Consider the following 22,957-nt stretch of genomic DNA (forward strand, 5'->3'; position numbering starts at 1 on the left):
TTTGTGGAAGAGGAGAGAGGCACATAAAGGTTATGGGCTCTGGTCTATGGAAAACGGCAGAATCCCAATTGGAGCCAAGCCTGCCAACAGTCACAGTAGGCTTCTCCCCTAAAATTCCTTCTCCATCTGCTATGACATTCAGGCATAGAAAGGAGTTTTCATTGTATCCTTAAGGTTAACTGCTTTGGATGCTTTCAGAGAGGTGATTTCAAAATCCCCCTCTTCCTGGACTTAAAGGAGGAACAAAGAAAAATAAAAATAAGCCATATACACAGTTCCCACAGTATATAAGCTGAATGATTTAATATTAGCAAGGGCCAAATTAATTTGATAATGAAGACACAGAAATATTTTCTCAAGAGAATAAACATTTGGAGGGAGAAACATTTCTTTAAAAAAAGAAAAAAAAAGTTTATTTGGAAAAGCCAGCCTCTTACACAAAAGGTTTTATACCTATACTTTCACTGTTTCAATTACAATGATATTTTAAAATGCACTGAATATAATTTACTGAGTGTCTATCATTATCTTCTTGTGCATTTTAAAAGATACTAGTTTAAAAAATATTTACAGATTTCATTCTGGTCCAATCTCCCTATCCTTCTACTAAGCCCACTTCTCTACGTTTCAAATAGGTAAAAAGGGTCACAATATCTTTATGTTTGTGTGGAGTAATAAGAATGTGTCCAATAATTATCAGCAAGACCTAATTTTTTTCCAGGCCTTCTCAGAAAAAGAAAAGGAGCAACTTCCCTCCCAATCTTATCTTTGTTGGTTTGCCTGGGGCCAAATTGCTCTGGCTTTAATTAGCAAACATTAGAAAAAAAAAAACAACAAAAACACACAAAGATTGAATATTTCACACACAGCTCTAAGCTAGACCCAGATATAAATGGAACCACTATGAATTAATGGGGGAGAATTCCAGGAAAATCAACAACAAAAAATCTAAGTCTCACAGTTTAACTGAGGTTTTGGTAAAACTGAAGTTGAATTCCGCTGCTGTCTGAAATAATTATCTACATTTAACTAGATGTGTTGTATTCACTACAGAGGCACAAATATATGGTTTTGCATATTTTAAAATTAACTTTTACAGTGAAAAATACTAAGTGATTTCAAAGGGGGCAATGGTTTATAACCACTCAAAATGTCTTTGAAAAGAGAAAATAGTAATTTAATGATATAAATTCTCAAGCACTAATAATATTAGCATCCCAAGAAAAGATTCCAGAGGGGTGCTGATGAGTACAATGTGTCTAGAACAGCTAAGATGTTTCCAAAGTTTTGCGCCTTAAATTTCCTAAATATATAGCTAGCAGGCACGATGCTAGGCAACTACTGATGAGAGGAAAATATTTTAGTCAGGATTTTATAATCCCAACTTCCAACCAATATTTCTATTCACAAATTCTTCCAGTGATGATGTCTGACACGATAATACAAATAACAATGAAGATTAATTTTAAATTTTAGATTTGCCTCAAACAAGTTAGTTGTTATTTTTCCTTATTAACCTAATACCTAAAATAGATGAATTCAGCAGAATGGTTTAAAAAGTTAAGGCTCCCTAAAGAGTTCTAAAGACTAAAACTTAAGGCACATATTATAATCTTTTGGACACTGTTAAAAGCTAGGATTTAAAAAACAAACAAAAAAACCCCACACTACTTCCTTCTCTCATTCTTTGCCAATCACTCCCTCCCCACAGGTATGGCATTTTTAATTCAGGCTACTGGTAAGGAGTGAAACAAAAATTCCATCAATGAACACCTGATACGATTCCCACACATGTCCACTATTGGCAATGAGCACCACTGCTGGATTACAGGCCAGTAGATATTTACAGGTATCTTGATCACGGCTGCTGCACTGACCCTCAGGCCTCACAGGTTTAGACTGGACTCTCCTCCTCTTTGGGACTTCCTTCTGTGTCTTTCTGCTCTGCAGATTCTGATGCATATTCTTTTGGCTTCTCAGCAGCATCTACACTGGTCTCCTCTTCTTTACTTTCCTTTTTCTGCTGCTTCTCTGCTTTCTGCTCTTTTGCCACAAGTTGATAATTGATGCCCATGCCAATGAAGAGATAGATGCCTGCGATAATTAGGATCACACCACATGCCCAGTAGGTGTATTTGTAGTCTCCATAGATGTCATTCAGACGACCTAAGATATCCAAAACAAAGTTATGTGGGCAAAAGTAACAAGTATACCTTCCCCAAATAAAGCTTAAAGATCCACTCAGAAAGAAGATGAAAACCAATAGACAAAGAGCCCACAAATGATGAATTTGTCTAAAAAGGAACTGCTAAAAATTACATCTTTTATGATGTGACATTTGATTTTAGATAGCCTTGAATATCCTGTTATTTTTAGCAACTTAAAAATAATGAAATCTTAAGTCAGACTTAGAAAATGGCTTGTCATATTCTTCTCTAGTGAAGATTCACAACATCATTAGCATATTAAAGTTTTGCAAGGTCCTCTAGTAGAAATATCTATCAGACTTGGTGTTTCCAAAATGTTTTTGGCCATGAAATCCCTTGTTACCATCTCATCAACTTGGTATGTTAAGGAATATCATACAACCTTACACTCCACCTAAGAGAAGACTGAATATAACCCATTCCAATACGATTCCTTGTGCTTTTCTAACTCAGGGCACTGGTCATCCAGCAATACTTACTGAGCCTGCACACGCACCAGGCACTGGGCTGCTGGCCCTGAGGATAAGGGAGAGCAGAGGAGCAAACATCCACAGTTCAGTGGACAAGAGAAATGTTAATCAAATCACTACACAAACTGTGACAAGGAGGGCTTGAAAGCAGAAAATGGGGGGTTGGGAGCAGCCAGCAGGGTCAGGGAGGCTTCTCTTAAAGTGCAAATGAAGCAGAGACCTAGAGGGGGATGGGAGTTATCCAGGAGGAGGCGATGGGAGAAGGATGTGGCCAGAGAACAGCAAGTGCAAAGGCAGGTGGTGGGAAGCTGGGGTGGGAGAGGGGAAGGAGGAAGGGCAGGATTGCTGGAGCAGAGAGAACAAAAGGTGAGTGACAGGAAATGAGGCTGGAGAGACAGGTGGCCAGGTTGGGGTGGGGGTTGGGGGCGCCTTGTAGGCTACTAGAGGGAATCTGATCTCCACCCTAAGGACAATGGGAAGCGACTGGAAAGATCTAAGCAGCTGGGGTATCAGGTTTGTATTTGCAGATAATTTTGCCTGCAGAGAAGAAAACAGATTTAAGGCTGGCTAGAGTGGATTTGGGTAGAGCAGCTAGGAGGCTACTGGAGCAGCCCAGATGGGAGACAGGAGCTGTGGACAGGGTGGTGTTGTGATGGAAAAGTGGGCTGATTAGAAAGAGATTTAGGAGGTGAAAACTGACAAGACTTGGGGCAATCACTAGATATGGGGAGGAAGAGAGCAGAATCAAAAGACAGCTGTAGGACTTTTATGTATCCTCACTCACTAGCCAAATCATACTTCCAAAAAGTATACATCTAAAAGGAGGGCCAGGGGATCCCTGGGTGGCTCAGCGGTTTGGCACCTGCCTTTGGCCTGGGGCGTGGTCCTGGAGTCCTGGGATCAAGTCCCACATGGGGCTCCCTGCGTGGGGCCAGCTTCTCCCTCTGTCTGTGTCTCTGCCTCTCTCTGTCTGTGTCTCTGCCTCTCTCTCTCTCTCTCTCTCATTAATAAATAAAATCTAAATAAATAAATAAATAAATAAATAAATAAATAGAAGGCCAAATTATATTTTCACTAATGTTATCTAATGAGCTATTAATTCAAAAGATGAAGTATTTAATGATCTTAGGAAACAGTTCCCAAATTATATACTCCCTTACTAGCCATGTGATATAAGGCAAATTATTTAACCTTTCGAAGTTTCTAGTTCTTATGAAGTAGGAACTGTGACAGTCCTCTTTCATAGGCTTGTAAGACATGAGGATACACAAAGTAGAACAGTTGCTGGTAAACCATGAGCTTACATGGGAGCTACTATCAGAGGTGGAGTTGTATTTTACATGTTTTTCTACAACAAGCACATTAAGTTTTCTGAAGAGAAAACACTTCAAAAAAGAATGCCATTTGTAAGAACATTTGACTCCTCTTTCAGGTTGATGGTTCAATATATTTTCAATTGTGTTAAGAATCCGAGTGCCAACCATTGTGCCAACAGTGAGGCTACAGAAATGAGAAATGTTCTCTGCCACCAAGCAGCTCACTAATCTCTGTTTTCTATTACCTTTTCCATCTTCCATGCCTGTTTAATGTTAACAGAACCAAAGAGGTAGTAAGGCATACTATACCTAAAAGTGGTGGCCCCAGGAGGACAGGACAGCATTCCACAATGGTCACCAGTCCCACGGCGCTGGAGAACCTCTGAGGTCCAACGAGGTCCATCAGTGTTTCAAACAACACTGAGCTGAGCCATCCAAATGCAAATCCAAAGAAGCCCGCATAGACACAGAACCCAATGTAGCTGGAGGATAAAGGTGCTAGCAGATGACACACTCCATTTGCAACAATAGAAGCCGCAAAAAAATACTGAACTCGAGGTCTTATCCACTTGGTGTTGGCTACAAGTCCCATAGAAGGTCTAGCTACCATGTCAACAAAAGCCAGAATGGAAAGAAGGAAGGCAGACTTCTCACTAGAGTAATGTTGACTCTTGCCATAATTACTAAGAAAGACCAAAGGAGTAAACAGTCCAAAAAACATGAGCACGTTTCCGGAGAGATATAGCAAAAAGCCTCTGTGTGTGAACAGAGATAAGTCCAGGAATTTATTAATTGTTTGGAAGACTGATCGTTTCTCTTCCTTGCGGTTTCCTCCAATAAGATCTGTATTTGCATCACCTCCCTTTTTCTCGTCAGCTTTTCCAGCTTCCTGAAGGGATTCTTTAGACCTATCTTTCCCTGCACTGGTTGGTGGCGGCCCTATTGGTCGCATCAGGGCTCCAGCTACACAGCAGTTTAGTAGGAGGCCCCCAAGAATTAAAAAGCTTCCTCTCCAGCCAAAGATACCAAAGAAAGCCTGATTGAGGGGAGCCAGAGTAGAGAGGAACACAGGGCTGCCTGCCATGGCCAGTCCATTTGCCAGCGGTCGCCTCTTGTAGAAATACTTGCCAATCATTGTCAGAGCTGGATTCAAGTTGAAGGCAAGCCCGAGACCTGGGGAAGTGAGGGGATAAGAATCACATAAATGTCAGAAACATATTTGAAACTACTTAACCAAAGAAATTAAAATAAGAGGTAAAAATAATGCAAAGGAGACAAAAATCCTTACCACTACAAGACATACTATATAGTGGTTTAAAGTGTGGCATCTGGGAATCCCTGGGTGGCTCAGTGGTTTAGTGCCTGCCTTTGGCCCAGGGTGGATCCTGGAGTCCTTAGATCGAGTCCCACGTCAGGCCTCCTGCATGGAGCCTGCTTCTCTCTCTGCCTGTGTTCTACCTTCTCTCTCTCTCTCATTAATAAATAAATAAAATCTTAAAAAAAAATAAAGTGTGGGATCTAAAACTAGACTGTGATTTCAAATCTCAGCTTCAGTACTTACTGGCTGGTAATATCAGACATGTGTTTCTTAATATGTAAAAGGGGCACACAGTGTGACTGTGAGTAAAACACTTATTAGAGTATCTGACATGTAGTAAGCACTCAATAAATGTTATTTTTATTATTGTTGCTTATATTATTTGAAAGTGAATAACTATTTGTCTCGCCCTACAGAATCACCTGATGAATCATTGTAACAATAGATCATCATGAAGTAGTTACCAACGAGACACAAAAGTTTTACAACAGAAAATACAATACAAAATTATTCCTCTTACAATAGCACCAAAAAGTAAAAAAAAAAAAAAAAAAAATCACTACAATTGTGTAACTTTCCTAAATTTAGAGTCAAAGAATTAAAAAAGGAAACACATAGGGGATCTCTGGGTAGCTCAGCGGTTTAGTGCCTGTCTTTGGCTCAGGGCATGATCCTGGAGTCCCGGGACTGAGTCCTAGAGCAGGCTCCCTACATGGAGCCTGCTTCTCCCTCTACCTGTGTCTCTGCCTCTCTGCCTCTCTCTCTCTCTCTCTCTCTCTGTGTCTCCCATGAATAAATAATTAAAAGAAAAAAAAAAAAGAAAACACACAGTTTTTGGAAAATAAAACATAGCATTGTCAAGACGTCGGTACTCCCCAAATGAATGCATTAATTTAATGTGATTCCAATGAAAATGTCAGTGCATTTCAGTTTGGAATAGGTAAAATGACTCTGAAACATACTTAGAGAATGCATGGGAGTCAACCAGGAAATTTTGGGTGCTATAGGAAGAGTGTGACAGACATTAACAGATATTTTAAACAGACTTCCAAAAGCTACAATCATTACAACAGTGTGGCTCTGACTCAGGGAGAGATAAACACTGATCAGTAAAAGTGGACAGAAAGTCATTAACATATCTGATTTTATATATATATGTATGTATATAAAACATTTAATGTACAAGTGAAATTTTAAATTACTGTAGAAAGAATTATTCAATAAGCATTGCTAGTAAAAGTAAATAAATGCTCAAATAACTTCTAGATGCTCTCCCTGGCCCCTGCTTGTTCCTGCTCCCTACCAATTATGTTTAAGCTACTTAGAGAGGCTTAAGCCAATACACAAGGGCAGATCACTCCCCTATTTCAAGCCTGCTAATGGCTTCCCATCCATAACCTTTACCTTGGCCCTTACCTCCCATTCTTCATCTGATACCAGATCATTCTATTCTCACCTACGCCAATAAGCATGCTGCTGACCTGGGGCTTAGGTTCCCCTAATTTTTTTTTAAGACTTTTTTTTTTTTTAATTCATGAGAGACAGAGAGAGGCAGAGACACAGAGGGAGAAGCAGGCTCCATGCAGGAAGCCCGACATGGGACTCGATCCTGGGACTCCTAGACTCGATCCTGGACTCCTGGGCCGAAGGCAGGCACCAAACCTCTGAGCTACCCAGGTTGCCCGGTTCCCCTAAATTTTCACAAAGCTTGTTCCTTGTTGCTATTCAAATCTCGTTAAGGTCATCTCTTCAGAGTGACCTACCTTTGTAGATTACCTAAGTCCTTACCAGTCAGAATATTTTGTTTTGCCACTTTGTATAGCATTGTCACTACCGGGTATTTTTCCTATTTATTCATACATTTGTGAGTAGTACTGTCTGTCCCCTCCCATGAAAGAATATGATTTAGCCATAGTTGTTGCTCTATTCCCAACAACATCTTGAACACTGCTTGATACACACATGGTTGTCCACAAATATTTGAGAAACAAATAGAGTTTTACATTTCTTCTCATTTTTATGTAAAATCTTTTCTTCAATTCAGAAGTTTTAAATGTAAAAAAGGGGGGACATATATTTGAAAGTAGGCAAATGTAACAAATGGAAGGACATTCCATGCTCATGGAATGGAAGAACAAATATTGTTAAAATATCCAAACTACCCAAAGCTATCTACAGATTAAATGCAATCCCTATCAAAATATCAATAGCATTTTTCATAGAACTAGAACAAATAATCTTAAAATTTGTATGGAACTACAACAAACCTCCAAATAGCCAAAGCAATCTTGAAAAAGAACAGAGCTGGAGGTATCACAATTCCAGATTTCAAGTATACTACAAAGCAGAAGTAATCAAAACAGTAAGAGACAAGTACAAAAACAGACACATAGGTCAATGGAACAGAATAGAAAGCCCAGAAATAAACCTACATTTATATGGTCAATTAATCTTTGACAAAGGAGGTAAGAATATGGAAAGGGAAGAAGACAGTATCTTTAAGAAATGGTGGTGGGAAAACTGGACAACTACATGCAAAAGAATGACACTGGATCACTTATGCTACACACAAACATAAACTCAGGATAGATTAAGGGCCTAAATGTGAGACCTGAAGCCATAAAAATCCCAGAAGAGAACATAGGCAGTAATTTCTCTGACATCAGCTGTAACATCTTTCTAGATATGTCTCCTGAGGCAAGGGAAACAAAAGCAAAAAGAAACTATTGGGACTACATCAAAACAAAAACCTGCAAAGGAAACAACAAAACAATTTGTCATTTGCAAATGACATACCCAATAAAGAGCTAGTAGCCAAAATATATAAAGAACTTATATAATATACATACACACACCAAATAATCCAACTTAAAAACGGACAGAAAACATTAATAGACATTTCCCTAAAGAAGACATACAGATGGCCAACAGACACATGAAAAGATGCTCAACATCACTCATCTCCAGGGAAATGCAAATTAAATTACACTGAGATATCACCTCATACTTGTCAAAATGGCTAAAGTCCAAAGCTCAAGAGAGAGTGTTGGTGAGGATGTGGAGAAAAAGGAACCCTTGTTCACTGTTGGTGGGAATGCACAGTGGCTACTGTGGAAGACAGTATGGAGGTTCCTCAAAAAATTAAAAATAGAGGGATGCCTGGGTGGCTCAGTGGTTGAATATCTGCCTTTGGCTCACATTGTGATCCCACATCGTGGGATCCTTCTGCCCACGATGTCTCTCCTTCTGCCTATGTCTCTGCCTGTGTGTATGTCATGAAAAAATAAATAAAATCCTGAAAAAAAAAAAAAGAATAAAAAATTAAAAATAGGATTACCACATGATCCAGTAATTCCACTACTGGATATTTACCCAAAGAAGATGAAACTATCAATTCAAAGGGATATATATATGCATCCTGATGTTTTACTGCAGCATTATTTACAATAGCCAAATTATGGAAGCAACCCAAGTGTCCACTGACTGGTGAATGGATAAAGAAGATGTGGTGTACACATATACAATGGAATATTATTTTTAAGAATTATTTATTTACTTCAGAGAGAGCATGGACATGCTCAAGGAATGCATGTGAGCAGGGGAAGGGGCAGAGGGAGAGGAAGAGAATCTCAAGCAGACTCCCCGATGCACACGGAGCCTAAGGCAGGGCTCATTCCCAGCACCCTGAAATCACAACCCAAGCTAAAACCAACAGTTGGATGCTCAACCACTTAACTGAGCCACCCAGATGTGCTTGTACAATGGAATATTATTCAGTCACAAAAAGAATGAAATCCTGCCATTTGCAACAACATGGATGGACCTAGAGACTATAATGCTGTGTTAAATAAGCCAGTCAAAGAATACAAATAGCATATGATTTCACTTATGTGGAATTTAAGAAACAAAACAAATGAACAAAGGAGGGGGAGGGGAAGACAAATTAAAAAAATGCCAGCCTCTAACTATAGAGAATAAGGGGAGAGGTGTGGTGGGATGGGCAAAATAAGTGAAGGAGATTAAGAATACACTTACCTTGATGAGCACAGATTAATATATGGAATTGCTGGATCACTAGATTTTGTTTTTTTAAAGATTTTATTTATTTATTCATGAGAGACAGAGAGAGACAGAGACACAGCCAGAGGGAGAAGCAGGCTCCTTGCGAGGAGCCAGATGCAGCACTCGATCCCAGGATCCCGGGATCATGACCTGAACTGAACTGAAGGCAGATGCTTAACCACTGAGCCACTCAGGCATCCTTAGATCACTAGGTTGTATATCTGAAACTAACATAATGCTATCTTAACTACACTGGAATTAAAACACGATTTAAAAAAAGTAGGCAAATATATTCATAATCTTGGAGTGTAGAATAACCTTGTGATAATGATATATGAGACAAAATCACAAAGGATTGAGTTTTCAATATCTGAAATTGTACATGAAGAAGGGAAAAAGTGGAATGAGGCGAAATTAAAAATTTTTCTTTCAAACAAAATTCAACAGAAAAAATTTAATTGGGAATAGATACTTGGGGGGGGGGAAGGAATGGGAAGTTATTGTTTAATGGGGACAGAGTTTCAGTTCTATAAGATGAAACAGTTTTGAAAATTGATGGTGGAAATGATCGCCAAAACAATGTGAATATACTTAATACCACTGAACTGAACACTTAAAAGATGTTTAAATAGTTAAGTTTTATATGTATTTTACCACAATTAAATGTAAAAAATTTTTGGAAAAAAATAACTGTCTTATGCAAAGGGATAATAATTTAATATGTTAAGCTATTACACATTATTTTTAAATAAGTACACAAAAGCAGTCAATAAGCATTTTGTACAAGGGGTGCCTGTGGCTCAAGTCGGTTAAGCATCTGCCTTCCACTCCAGTCATGATCTCAGAGTCCTGGGATTGAGTGGGGCTCCCTGATCAGTGGGGAATCTGCTTTTCCCTCTGCCTCTCCCCTTGCCCCCCATGCTCACTCTCTCCCTCTCTCTCAAATAAATAAACACTTAAAAAAAAAAAAGCATATTGTGCAGAGACAACAAAGAAAAAACCCAAATACATTGCCACAAATGTATTAAAAACATTTACTTCCCAATAATCAAAGAGATTTAAATTAAAACCAGGAAATAGGGCAGCCCTGCTGGCTCAGCGGTTTAGCGCCGCCGTCAGCCCAGGGCGTGATCCTGGAGACCCAGTATTGAGTCCCACATCGGGCTCCCTGCATGGAGCCTGTTTCTCCCTCTGCCTGTGTCTCTGCCTCTCTCTCTCTCTCTTGCTCCCTATCTCTCTGTGTCTCTCATGAATGAATAAATAAAATCTTAAAAAATAAAATAAAAAATAAAACCAGGAAATACTATTCACCTATTAAACTGGCAATGATTAAAAAAGATAATATTCCATTGTGGTCAAGACTGTATTACCCCCTCACATTATGGTGGAACTGTAAGTGAGCATGATCTTTCTAGAGAGCAACTTAGCTCATGTGTAATTTTTTAAAAACACAGCAGTTCCACTTCTATAAAGTTATCCTAAGAAAATATTCATGTTCACAAAGGATCAATGCAATACTAACATTAAGAAAATGTAAAGAATCAGAAACAAAACCCTAAATATTGAACAATTAACTATGAGACTGGTCAAATAAAATTATGGTATGTATTGGGGTACCTGGTTGGCTCATTTAGTATAGCATGGGAACCCTGGATCTTGGGGTTGTGAGTTCAAGCCCCACATTTGTAATAGAACTTACTAAAAAAAACCTATCATGCATTATCTATTCAATGGAATTACAGAGATTAAAAAAATCTTATCAGAATATTTAATGACATGGAAAGATGTTCATGGTATCTCATTAAGTGAAAAACTGGTTACAAAACATAATCTGATCATTTTTTATGTTTGTGCACAGGAAGAAGTATGGAAAGATATACATCAAAATTTTAATAGTCATGTTCTCCGGATTATGAAGTTATGAGTAATCTATTATATGCATCAGCAGTTTTTAATTGGGCTATCAAAAAAGGAGGGAGGTATTATGAAGTAGATCTTCTATCCCTCAGAAATGTATTTGGACATTCTGCCAGGTAATTCCTGCTTTATATTTTATACTCTCTCCTGCTCCAGCAGAAGCCTATTTTCTGTGGGAGGAAGAAGTAATGAGAAAGAGTAAAATAACCAATGATCACCCTTGCAACAAATTGCCAGACACATTTTACCTACCATCATTGACTAGTTTTAGGACAGGGGATGCAATCATCTTTCATTATTCATTCACTCAACAATGAATACCCACTGTATGACAATTTTTTTAAAAGTTTGCTTTTCTAGTACCATTTAGTGTATTTATAGCTCCTCAAAATGATAAGTCATTTCTATAAGGAAGGAATTTCACCCAAAAGATCTGAAAGATGACTGTTAAACGAATATCAAATAGCCAGCGATAGATTAATGCTTGAAAATAAATCAACAGTAACTCACCTCCAATGACTCCAATACATAAATAGAGTTCCTGAACAGTATTACAGAAAGAAGCTGCAATCAAGCCACAGCCTGACAAGCATCCACCAACAATCATGATTGGACGACTGCCATATTTATTTACCAGGATACTGCTGATGGGACCTAGAGAGAACCAGAATGAATGAATGAATGAATGAATGAATGAATGAATGAATTTAATATATTTTATTTATTTATCCATGAGACAGAGAGAGAGAGGCAGATACACAGAGGGAGAAGCAGGCTTCCCGCAAAGAGCTTGATGTTGGACTCTATCCTAGATCCTGGGATTACGCCCTAAGCTGAAGGCAGATCTCAACCAATGAGCTACCCAGGCATCCTGAGAACCAGAAATTTAGTAGCAGAGAGGAAAGGAACCAACTCCCTCATATCTGCACAAATCACTCACATTAAATGACAAGTCCTTCAAAATAAACAGATAGAAACAAAAAAAAATGGTAAGAATATTGCTTTCTATATTTCATAGTCAAAGGTATGTGCATTAGAAAATAAAGATGCTAAAAAACATCACTGTGTATCTTTATAAACATTGGATGGAGTTTTATTAAGATATAAGACTCTGGTTCTCTTTAATCTTTCTCTTCTAAGGCAGAACTGGCTGAAAATACCTTGGTAATGGATGTTCATAGGCTTGTTGATGTATCTAGGGTATGAGGAACATTATTTAGTTAAGTTTGCCCTGTTTTAATTTTTGAACAGATATTAGAGTATTACTTATACATTAACATAAATGTAGTTTGTGTCATATTTTTTAAAAAGAAAAAAACCCTGAAAAATACATAATTATTTTTCCAAGTTTAAATAGTTTTGCAATTAGGAAATCTAAATTAAAAAAAGAAAACACCAAAAAACCTGTTCCCAGTTACATCTAGATGTCTCAGGTACTGCACTGAGTATTTCTTTTAGAGTTAACCTGGTTCCATGCCTATCTTACTGTTTCACGGTAGCAATACTATGAAAAAAAGCTTGCAGGATGAAGTCAAATAATGGTCAAAGTATCTTGGGTCTAACAACTCAAGAAGATAGGAAATAGAGTGTTATCTAAGAAAATCAGATTAAATTTCCTCTGCTAAAAAGATGCATACCAAAATAACAGTTTTTCTTGAATGTGAGAAAAGGATCAGGAAGAAAAAGATTTGATGCATTTAATGTATTAGTTTTCAAAATGAGTATTAAATGGCCCCTCCTTACTTGCTACAAATAGGTATAAGCTGTAATTACCCTTTCCCAAATTTTTAGGTGTTAATTAGAAGAAAGTCTTATCCAAACCAAACAGTATTTTAAAAGCTGTAACATGGGGTGCCTGGCTGGCTCAGTCAGCTGAGTGTCCAGCTCTTGATTTCAGCTGGCATCATGATCTCAGAGGTAAAACTGAGCCCAGCATGGGGCTCCACACTCAGTGGGGAGTCAGCTAGAAGATTCTCTTCCTTTGCCCCTCCCCTCACTTGAGCATGCACTCACTCTCTCTCAAATAAATCTTAAAAAAAAAAAAAAAAAAAAAAAAGCTGTAACACAACTCTTTTTTTTTTTTTAATTTTTATTTATTTATGATAGTCACAGAGAGAGAGAGGCAGAGACATAGGCAGAGGGAGAAGCAGGCTCCATGCACCAGGGGCCCGACGTGGGACTTGATCCTGGGTCTCCAGGATCTTGCCCTGGGCCAAAGGCAGGCGCTAAACCGCTGCGCCACCCAGGGATCCCTGTAACACAACTCTTAAGTAGACTAACTATATTTTCTGATTACACCAAATGATAGTAATTGCATTTTATTTATTTATAAGAGAATATACCTATGTCTGTACTTCATGGATATGGACTCATGGGAATAACAACTTTGTTTACATGACACTATACCTTGTCTGCCTTCTGCCTGGTTAAGGCAGATGACTGCAAACACGGAGGGTACTGCAATGCATCAGTAGGGAAGGGGACACAAGGAAATCAATTGATGTCTGAGCTTTGCAAAGGCTACCGAGCACCAAGTTTCAAATCTAACCCATTTTCTCCCTATTACATGTACTCCATATTTTTGGAACTAAGCTATAAAGCAGAAGACATAAAAATTGTTTTTCTTCCATTAGCACAGTAAATTCTGATTCTGTTCATTCTATAATTAGCTCCACAAAAGACACTCTATTTTTTAAAACAAATATAGAATGTACATACTCAGAATGTATTATTGACTTTATGTTGACATGTTCTATATCCATAAACACTATGGAAAATTCTGCAGTTACAGTATATTCTAGTACTATACTCAAAGTTGCAGTATGATGCAACTAAAAGGTCAGCTCTGACCCCAGGGAACCCAAATTCAAATTATGCTATGTAAGCACGCAAGAAGGAATCAAACCTTTTGATATCCTGGTGTATCAGAGGACTAAGTCTCTTTAAGGGCTGGGTCAAGAAATGGCTGTCAGGAGAGACTTCAGGCCCAACCAAGGATATGTATAAAGAGGTTTTCATTGACCTTCTCAATCACTTCATGAAAATATTAGACCGTGGCTGGTTTGGAAATAATTTGAATTTACAATTTGTGTAAGATGAAAGAATTAAATACTGAAAGAATATTCATGAAATATTTCCCTATAAATTGGTTGTGAAACAGATTCTGTATACTCAGAATTATAAACATCAAAATACTGCCACACTGCTGACTCTGTGAAGTAGAAGTTAATACTGTAACATCTACAATGTTACACTAGGAATGTTAAAGACATTAGTGTGAAACTGAAAATAAATAAATTTACATTGTTCTTAAAAAAAAAACAAAACAAAACAAGAAAAACTCAAATAGAATAGGCAACTGAGATCTCCTCTCCTAAAAATGTATTTACATTCTAACAAGCATTAGTATGTATCTCTGACCCAGAGTACTAAAGTAAATAAATAAAAAAAAAAAAACAAAAAACTAAACCACTCATAGTTCAAAACGTATTAGTGTTGAGGGGGAGGCCCAAATACATGAATTACAGAATAATGGCAATTGAAAAACTGATGATAATTATTAAGGGAATATACCATTTAGGAGCCAATCAAAACAAAATAACCTATTTAGTAAAAATTCTGCCACAAGGCTCTCGATAGGCAATTTGTCTTTCAGAGTTATTTCAAGAAGGATGGCCCCAATTAGCTATCATTAAAAATAGAAAGGGGTACAGTTCATAGGCCTATTATAACACAAATTCAGAGAAATGTGCTAGTTATCTCTGGGTGAGGACAAAGAAGGAACTGTTTTCCCAAAAGAAAGTGTCATGTGCAATTAGCACAACTGACATCACTTACTTTCTATGCAAAATCCAAGTGACTCTCAAGCTCTTTGACAGCTCCAAATTGCAGTATGTGAACCTCTGGTTTATAGTGAGCTTAAAGATACACTGAGCACCTGGAGTACATCTGGATAATATTCATACCAATTTCTTCAAGCCATCATAGTCAAAACCTGATTAGAAAATCCTGGCAGATGGGAGTTCAAAGCCTCCAAAATCACTGGCTCTCAAGTTAGATAATATCCAAAGTCCCTTTTGATTTTTCTGAACTTATAAAAAGAAAATAAGTACTATAGTTAGCACTTATGGTCTCTTCAAAGTGCTTAATAGACAAAACAGAATTCAAAAGGTATAAAATAAAAAGATATACAGTGGAAAAACTAAGTCTACCCACTCCTGTTCCCAGTCACCTAATTCACCTCTAAGGCAACCAAGTTACCTGTTTTCTCTGTGCAATGAAATTATGACTTCAATTATTTATTGTTTCATGAGTTTATGTTATTGTCCCAATAGGATTATAAACTCCCTAAAGGCAGGGATCAGATTAAGTGTTCTCTATCACAATATCTAACCTAGTGTGAAATATGTGCACAGGACTTAATATTGGTTGAATATGCCACTAGGTTAGAAACCTAGAATTAAGATTTTGCAGTTGAAATAGAGAATCTTTATACTGGCTATTAAGGAGCTGCATGTGAAAATAATCAGAGATACTGGATTGCCACCGAAAAGTAGTATTAATATTTTTTTTTCATAACAGAGGTGAAAATTTGGCTAACTAAGCAACAGGAGACACCAGTCAACCTCAGTAAATAAATACACTTGGCTTTAGAATCTCTCACTAAGCAATTATATATTTTAAGTATTATGGAAGGTTCTAACTTTTATATGTTACATTGTGATTTGATGTTCCAAGGTGAAATGAATAGTATTTTAAATGATGGTAACTGAGCAACTTACTACCCTCCACATTTCCTTTACAACGTGTCAAGAAAAACAGAAAGGAAAAAAATGATGAAAGTTTAAGGTGCATTTGACATGCTTTTAGGACGAATAACGTCAAGGAATAAAGGGACAATTTTATTTCGTTCTTTAATCCTAACACCATGAAAAGATTTTACAAGACTTTGAACTATGCTACTCAGGTGAGCCTGATTTTCTTTAATTCTCCCAACATCAATTTAGGAAAAATCTGTGTGTTTATATGTTAAGAGTCTAGTAGAGAGCAATAAGAAAAATCAGTTGTGCACATGTTATTTTTCTGAGAGCTTTTTAAGGATCTCAAGTTGTACCAAATCACAGCTCCTCATAGTTTCTCATTTCTGCTTCAGAATACTATAGTGGAACAAACAAAGCAACAGTTGTTATGGTTAATGGGAATGAAAAAAATGTGACTAAAACAGCAGGCCTTGGGGGAGTACTTACCTCCACCATACATGACAGCCAACATGATTGAGGATATCCATGACACTTCACTGGTGGTGGCATTGAATATACTTTCAATTTCTTTGAAGAACACAGTAATGGATTTGGGAAATGCATAAGAGAATCCAATGGAAATGAAAGCTCCAACTACTACTGCCCACCCCCAGCCTCCATCTGGGGGAGTGTATCCAACTGGACCTCCAACTGCTGGTGGCATTTTAAGTGTAGATGAATTCCAAAGTGCAGTTCAAATCCAAATACCTGAAAGATATAAAATTAAAATACTATGTAATAAGGCACTTCCACCAGCAAAGCACTTCAACCTTTTATAGCCAACTCTCAAGTAACTAAATTGTTTCTCAATATTATTTTTCTAACAGAGATGATCTTCTAGGAATATTATCAGAAAAAAGTCTTAGAGCCATGGTATTGCCCATAGTAGCTTATTAAAGGAAAACAGTTCCATAACATTTAAGAAACCATAACTGAAATAAATCCCGTTCAATAAATACAGACTTATTTAAAATAAGCCTACTTGTCTGAGCAGTTAATATAATTCCTCAAATTACTGTGAATAACCAACTGCCTCATTTGACTTATCTGTTTGCAAAATATACATAACACATGCCATATACAAGTTTCAGGCTTAAACATAGGCTAATTTTTCTCCCTTTCCCAAAATACATTCTTCACTACTACTTTCTTTTTACTTTCTCTTATTTATAACTGACAAAATATTAGGAAGGGGGTTCCCGAGTTACTAGGCATGCAGCAATCTGCAAAACAGATCATTCTGAATACACAAGAATTTCATTTAATGGACTGGAATATTCTCTCAGAAATGTTTCCTTTTATCTATCTAATTGCTTTGGTTCAAGGAATTTTTTCCCATTATATGACAAGAGAAGGTCCTAAACAACAGCTAGTCAATATAGTTAATCTCATGAATTGAACTATCATGTCACAAGATGGTACTTTAAATCAAAAACTGTACCTTTTTCTTGACGTCACCTAGTATTAAAGAATAGCATGGCTAGAAAATGCAACTTCTTGTTAAAATTATGAATAAGATGATAGAGTGTTTGATGGTAGGCTTGCCTGTTTTCTCATGAAGGTCTCATTTATTTGAAGCCAACATCTACCCTGTAAAACTCATCCTGCAACCCATGTTATCTCCATTCCAAATTCCAAATTATCTCCATTCAGATTATATTACAGCAATAAATACAGGTCACAGAGGACAAGTTCATTCTTGGCTATAACATTCTTTAGGCCAAAATACAAATCCTAACTTATAGTATAGTAGTGGCATACTAGTCAACTGCTAAATACTGTTTCTTCCAACCCATTTGAACACTTCAAATATGATTTAAGACAATGAATGCTGCAGGGATAGGAAAAAAAAAATAGCGCTTAGGGGAAGTTTCCTAAAAGCAAAAGTTTAGGTTTCATGACTTGTACTCAAAATGTATTAGAGGTTCTAGCCTGCAGTGTATGCAGACAAGAAAAAGAAATAGAAGGCATAAAGACTAGAAAGGAAGAAGTTGTACTTATTCATAGATGATATAATCATCTATGTAGGCAATAGCTAAATATTAAAAAACAGGTACCTGAACTAAAAATGAATTTAACTAGATTTCAGGACACAACAGTAATAAACAGGATTTTTTAAATATATAAACCAGCAATCAGAATTTGCAATTTTAAAAACTACCACTTACAACAGTATCAAAAAACTACTGAATAGGGATACATACATCTGACAATGACAATGACAATACATACAACACTGAAAACTATAAAACATTAACTAAGAAATTAAAAAACAAAAGATAATCCATTCTCATGGTTTGAAAGACTCAATATTTAAATTAGGCAAATACTTCTAAAGGCACACAACAGTACATTTATTAAAAGAAGTGTATAAACTGGATTTCAAGCTACAGATTGGGAGAAAATAAATGCAAAACATATCCAACAAAAGACATGTTGAAGACATAAAAAGACATAATCATCTTTTATGATTCAGTACTAAAAGACAACTCAATTAAAAATGGACCAACGATATGGACAATTTATCAATGAAAATACACAGATAACAAAGTACATGAAAAAATGCTCAAAACTGTTAGCCATTTGCGAAACACAAATTGTAATCGAGATACATACATACTAGATATGTTCTCTACTGGAATGACAAAAATTAAGACTGATAATACCAAGAGTAGAAGAGAATATGAAGCAAATAAACGCTGTTGCTGGTGGTAAAAGCAAAGTTGGAAAATATTTTGGCAGTTTCTTAAGAAGTTAAACATACCAACAGAACACCCAGCTATTACATCCCTAGGTATTATCCAAGAGAAACGAAAACATGTATCTTGGGGATCCCTTTGATGGCTCAGCGGTTTAGTGCCTGCCTTTGGCCCAGGGCGTGGTTCTGGAGTCCCGAGATGGAGTCCCACATCAGGCTCCCTGCATGGAGCCTGCTTCTCTCTCTGCCTATGTCTCTCTCTCTCTCTCTCTCTCTCTGTGTCTCTCATGAATAAATAAAATCTTTAAAAAAGAAAAAAGAAAACATATCTTCACAAAGACTTATATGAGAATTCTCTAGTAGCTTTATTCATAACAGCCCCAAACTGAAAACAACCCAAGTGTTGATCAACAAGTGAATGGAAAAACAAATCATGATATAGCCATATAACAGAACAATATAAACTGGAACAAATTATTGATGCATGCAAGAACATAGATGAATCGTAAAAGCATTATTTAAGTGAAAAAAGACTAAACATAAGACTATATTCTGTATGGTTACCCTTATATTAGTTCTAGAAAAGGACAAATTCTAGTAATAGGAAACAGATTAGAGGTTGGAAAAAAGAGGCTGACTGCAAAGGGGCATGAGAGAACTTCACTGGGTCATGGAAATGCTCTGATTATGGCAGTAGTTACCCATCAAACTGTATACTTAAAACTGGCTGATTTCATTGTATGTAGATAATACCTCAGTAAAAGTGATAAAAAAATAGTTCAAAGACAATGACAAGAAGGATAAAATCTGTTCAGTGGCATGTGGAGACAATATGGAAGCAAAACGTGATGGCAGGCAAATTCTCTCTCTTGGCTATCTCATGGTTAAAAGAAAGGAGAGGAAAAGGAAAAAGACAAGGAAGAGGAGATGACCCTCTCTTCTGAGAATTCACAACTACAGGCCTGGGTGAGCTTATGCTTGGCAGGCAATGTCTGTGGGAAACCTCTGTTGTTCTTTTAGAGATATATATGTCTGGCTTTGCTAGCAAAGATTTCCCACAGACAAAGCCCAGCCAAACATAAGCTGATAATCTAAAATTTCTCACTTACTTATTGATTGATTGATTGATTGCAGGCTTCACACTAAGCATGGAGCTCTATGCAGGGCTTGAACTCATGTTACAGAGATCAAGGCCTGAGCTCAGATCAAGAGTCAGATGCTCAACCGACTGAGCCATCCAGGTGCCCCAACAATATAAAGCTTCAAAATTTCAAACTGATCAATGGTTAATTACCATGAGTGAAATAAAGCCAATTCAATATAGCTGGATTAGACACAAGAACTACAGCCACTGGATATGAATATGTAAAATTATTAAAAGTATGAAAGAAGAAATTAAGACCACTAAATAAAAACAACACATTGTTCTGTTTTTTTTTTTAATTTTATTTATTCATGAGAGACACACAAAGAGAGGTAGAGACATAGGCAGAGGGTGAAGCAGGCTCCTTGAGAGGAGCCTGATGTAGGACTCGATCCCAGGACCCAGGATCATGACCTGAACCAAAAGTAGTTGCTCAAACCACTGAACCACCCAGGCATCCCCGAACAATACATTAAATACTATTGAAAGACTAGTTGACTTGAAACAGAACTTCTAGAAATAAAAATAATTCTCAGTGAAATTAATAATAGGTGAACCAGGAGACTGAACATAGCTGGAAAGAAAGACCATGAAATCTAAAGAGTAGTTTGAAGAAAATGGAATTCAGGGGAGAGGTTTATTTTGGAGTTGTGAAAGAAACATTTAGAAACACAGAGCTGAGAATGGGAGGATCTAGCATACACCTAATGGGACTTGGGAAGAAGAGAATGAAGAGAACGGGAAAGAGGAAATTTTCAAGGGTTAATGGTTATGGCTATTCCAGATTTTATGAATAATATGCACCTACAGTTTGAGAAAATCCACCAAGATAAAGAGGAAAATCTTAAAAAAACAAAACAAAACACCACCACCAAATCATTGAGAAAATACTGATTACATAATCAAGAGAGGATGAATCTGACAAAACAATTTTCAACAATTTTGCAAACTCTCAGTCTTCAAATACTCATTCTTCCCCTTTTCCTCTTTCCACTCCCCCAAGACTCCAATTGGATGTGGGTTGAACCTTCACATGGTATCTACTCTTTACAGTTCCATCTGTATTGAGAATTTGAGGCTTAGGATAGTATCGTCCTCTTGAGTGATTTTCACTAACCTAGGGCTATATAAACCTAGAATCTTTTCAAGAATATTTCAAGGATCAAGATGTTTTGTTCATATAGATGACTTAAAGTCAGGTTGCAGGTCATTTGAGGACTGTTTTACTTCCAATGCACCCTTTATTTCTATGTCACAGCCATTTAGGATCCCAACCAAAAAGAACAGGTTTTATCAGAGCTCTTACTTTTGGCAGTCCCTAGACTCCAAAGTTTGTTTCCCTGGATCCATGAAGCTTTCCAAAGCACTGCTCAGGTCACCAAGAGAATTCTTCCTCCTTCTGTAACCACAAAGCCACTGACTCCATAATCATTTCACTATTGGCATAATTAGTAAGCCAGCAATATAAGAAGCTGACAAAATCAGGTGATCATCAAAATCAGGAAGTTGTAATCAAAGACTTAATTTCTGCAGTCAGCTCCAGAACCATGTGTGACTCCTATGACATCATCAAGATGGATCTGACACGCCCTGCTTCTCAAAATCTCAAAGCCAGTAAGTAGGCATAAAGACCTCTGTTTTAATTCTGCCCTGCATATGTCATATGAATACACGTGACTGGTAGAATTTAAATCAAATTCAGAAATATAGCTGTAAGGGAACCTGAGAAATGTACTTTAGCTTTAAAGCACACTAGAAAGGAGGATGTGTAATGGATGCTAAACATTTCCAGAGTCACTTGAGACACACACACTATGATGTATGTAAAATTTTAAATCATACAAAACTATGTATGTGTATATGTATATATGCATACATACACCAGTTTCTTTATAAAGAGTATATATTAATACTACTATATACAGACATGTACAAAATGGGTACATACAAAAATGAAAAAAAAATTGCTGTGAGAGTTTCTAAGTGCTTACCGTCAATGTCTGTACTTATGTCATCATGGACTGGCAATACACAATACACCAGCACTGATCTGTAGGCCAAACTTGGTAGTGCTCCTTCAGAATTATCTGGGAGAAGTGGTTCAAGAATTTAGGCAAGGGCATGTCCTCCATATCCTCCTGGCACTGGTACTTCCTAAGAGGAAGTCCTAGCCAAGACTGATATGATCTGTTATACTGGGGCCACAATTATAAATTTGCTCCTATCAGGAGCTTCCCTTCATTAATTGGTCAGGATGGGTGAAAGTGTGTTACAAAATAATTTTTGACCTATTCTTGCTCATTGGTGGAACAGACAAACATAGCTGAAGAAAAGGTGAAGTGCCCAGAAGAAGAGAGAACGCACCATCCATTTCCTTTATAGAAGAAATTTAGACAGTAGGAGATATTTCTGAGTTAGTCACAACCTCACTAGAGTTGCAGATAGGTCCTAATCTCCTGAGGCATAATACTATTTGCACAGCCAGAATTGCTGGCTTGTCCTGATTTCAGGCACTTGGTCTATTCGAGGATCCCTAGCTTGTTCTCTAAGTGAAAATAGTGTCAACATCTGAAAATAATATTCTTTTTCTTGGAACTGTAGTCTTGTTTTACTCAGTATGTACACTTTTTTAAAAAATTTTCTTTTGGTTTTATTTATTTATTCATGAGACAGAGAGAGAGAGAGGTAGAGACACAGGCAGAGGGAGAAGCAGGCTCCATGCAGGGAACCTGATGTGGGACTCGATCCTGGGACTCCAGGATCACGCCCTGAGTCAAAGGCAGATGCTCATCCACTGAGTCACCCAGGGATCCCAGTATGTACACTATTAAATGACACATCATTACCTGACTCCATAGTTTGCCTTAAGGTTCATTCTTGGTGGTGTGTATTCTATGTCTGAACAAATTTATAATGATATGTATCCACCATTATAGTATCTTAATAAGTAGTTTCACGGCCCTAAAAATATTTTGTGCTCCTACTATTCATCCCTTTCTCCTCTTTAATCCCTGGTGACCACTGAT

At 37.2% G+C, this 22,957-nt stretch overlaps 1 protein-coding gene across 1 annotated transcript in view; it reads right to left on the reverse strand.

Moving 5' to 3' along the window:
- Window positions 1–279: 279 nt before the first annotated feature.
- The window catches only part of LOC112907990 (monocarboxylate transporter 1), a 44,865-nt gene continuing 22,187 nt past the window's right edge, over window positions 280–22,957 (reverse strand). Inside the window, exons 2-5 of the mRNA XM_072766471.1 lie at window positions 16,537–16,797; window positions 11,801–11,944; window positions 4,303–5,166; window positions 280–2,166 (exon numbers count right to left, since the gene is read on the reverse strand). Coding sequence (XP_072622572.1) covers window positions 1,895–2,166; window positions 4,303–5,166; window positions 11,801–11,944; window positions 16,537–16,753 — 1,497 coding nt within the window. The 5' untranslated portion in view covers window positions 16,754–16,797 and the 3' untranslated portion in view covers window positions 280–1,894. The remainder of the gene's footprint in view (window positions 2,167–4,302; window positions 5,167–11,800; window positions 11,945–16,536; window positions 16,798–22,957) is intronic.

The sequence above is a fragment of the Vulpes vulpes genome, chromosome 8 (genome assembly GCF_048418805.1).
Source record: "Vulpes vulpes isolate BD-2025 chromosome 8, VulVul3, whole genome shotgun sequence".
Lineage (NCBI taxonomy): Eukaryota > Metazoa > Chordata > Mammalia > Carnivora > Canidae > Vulpes > Vulpes vulpes.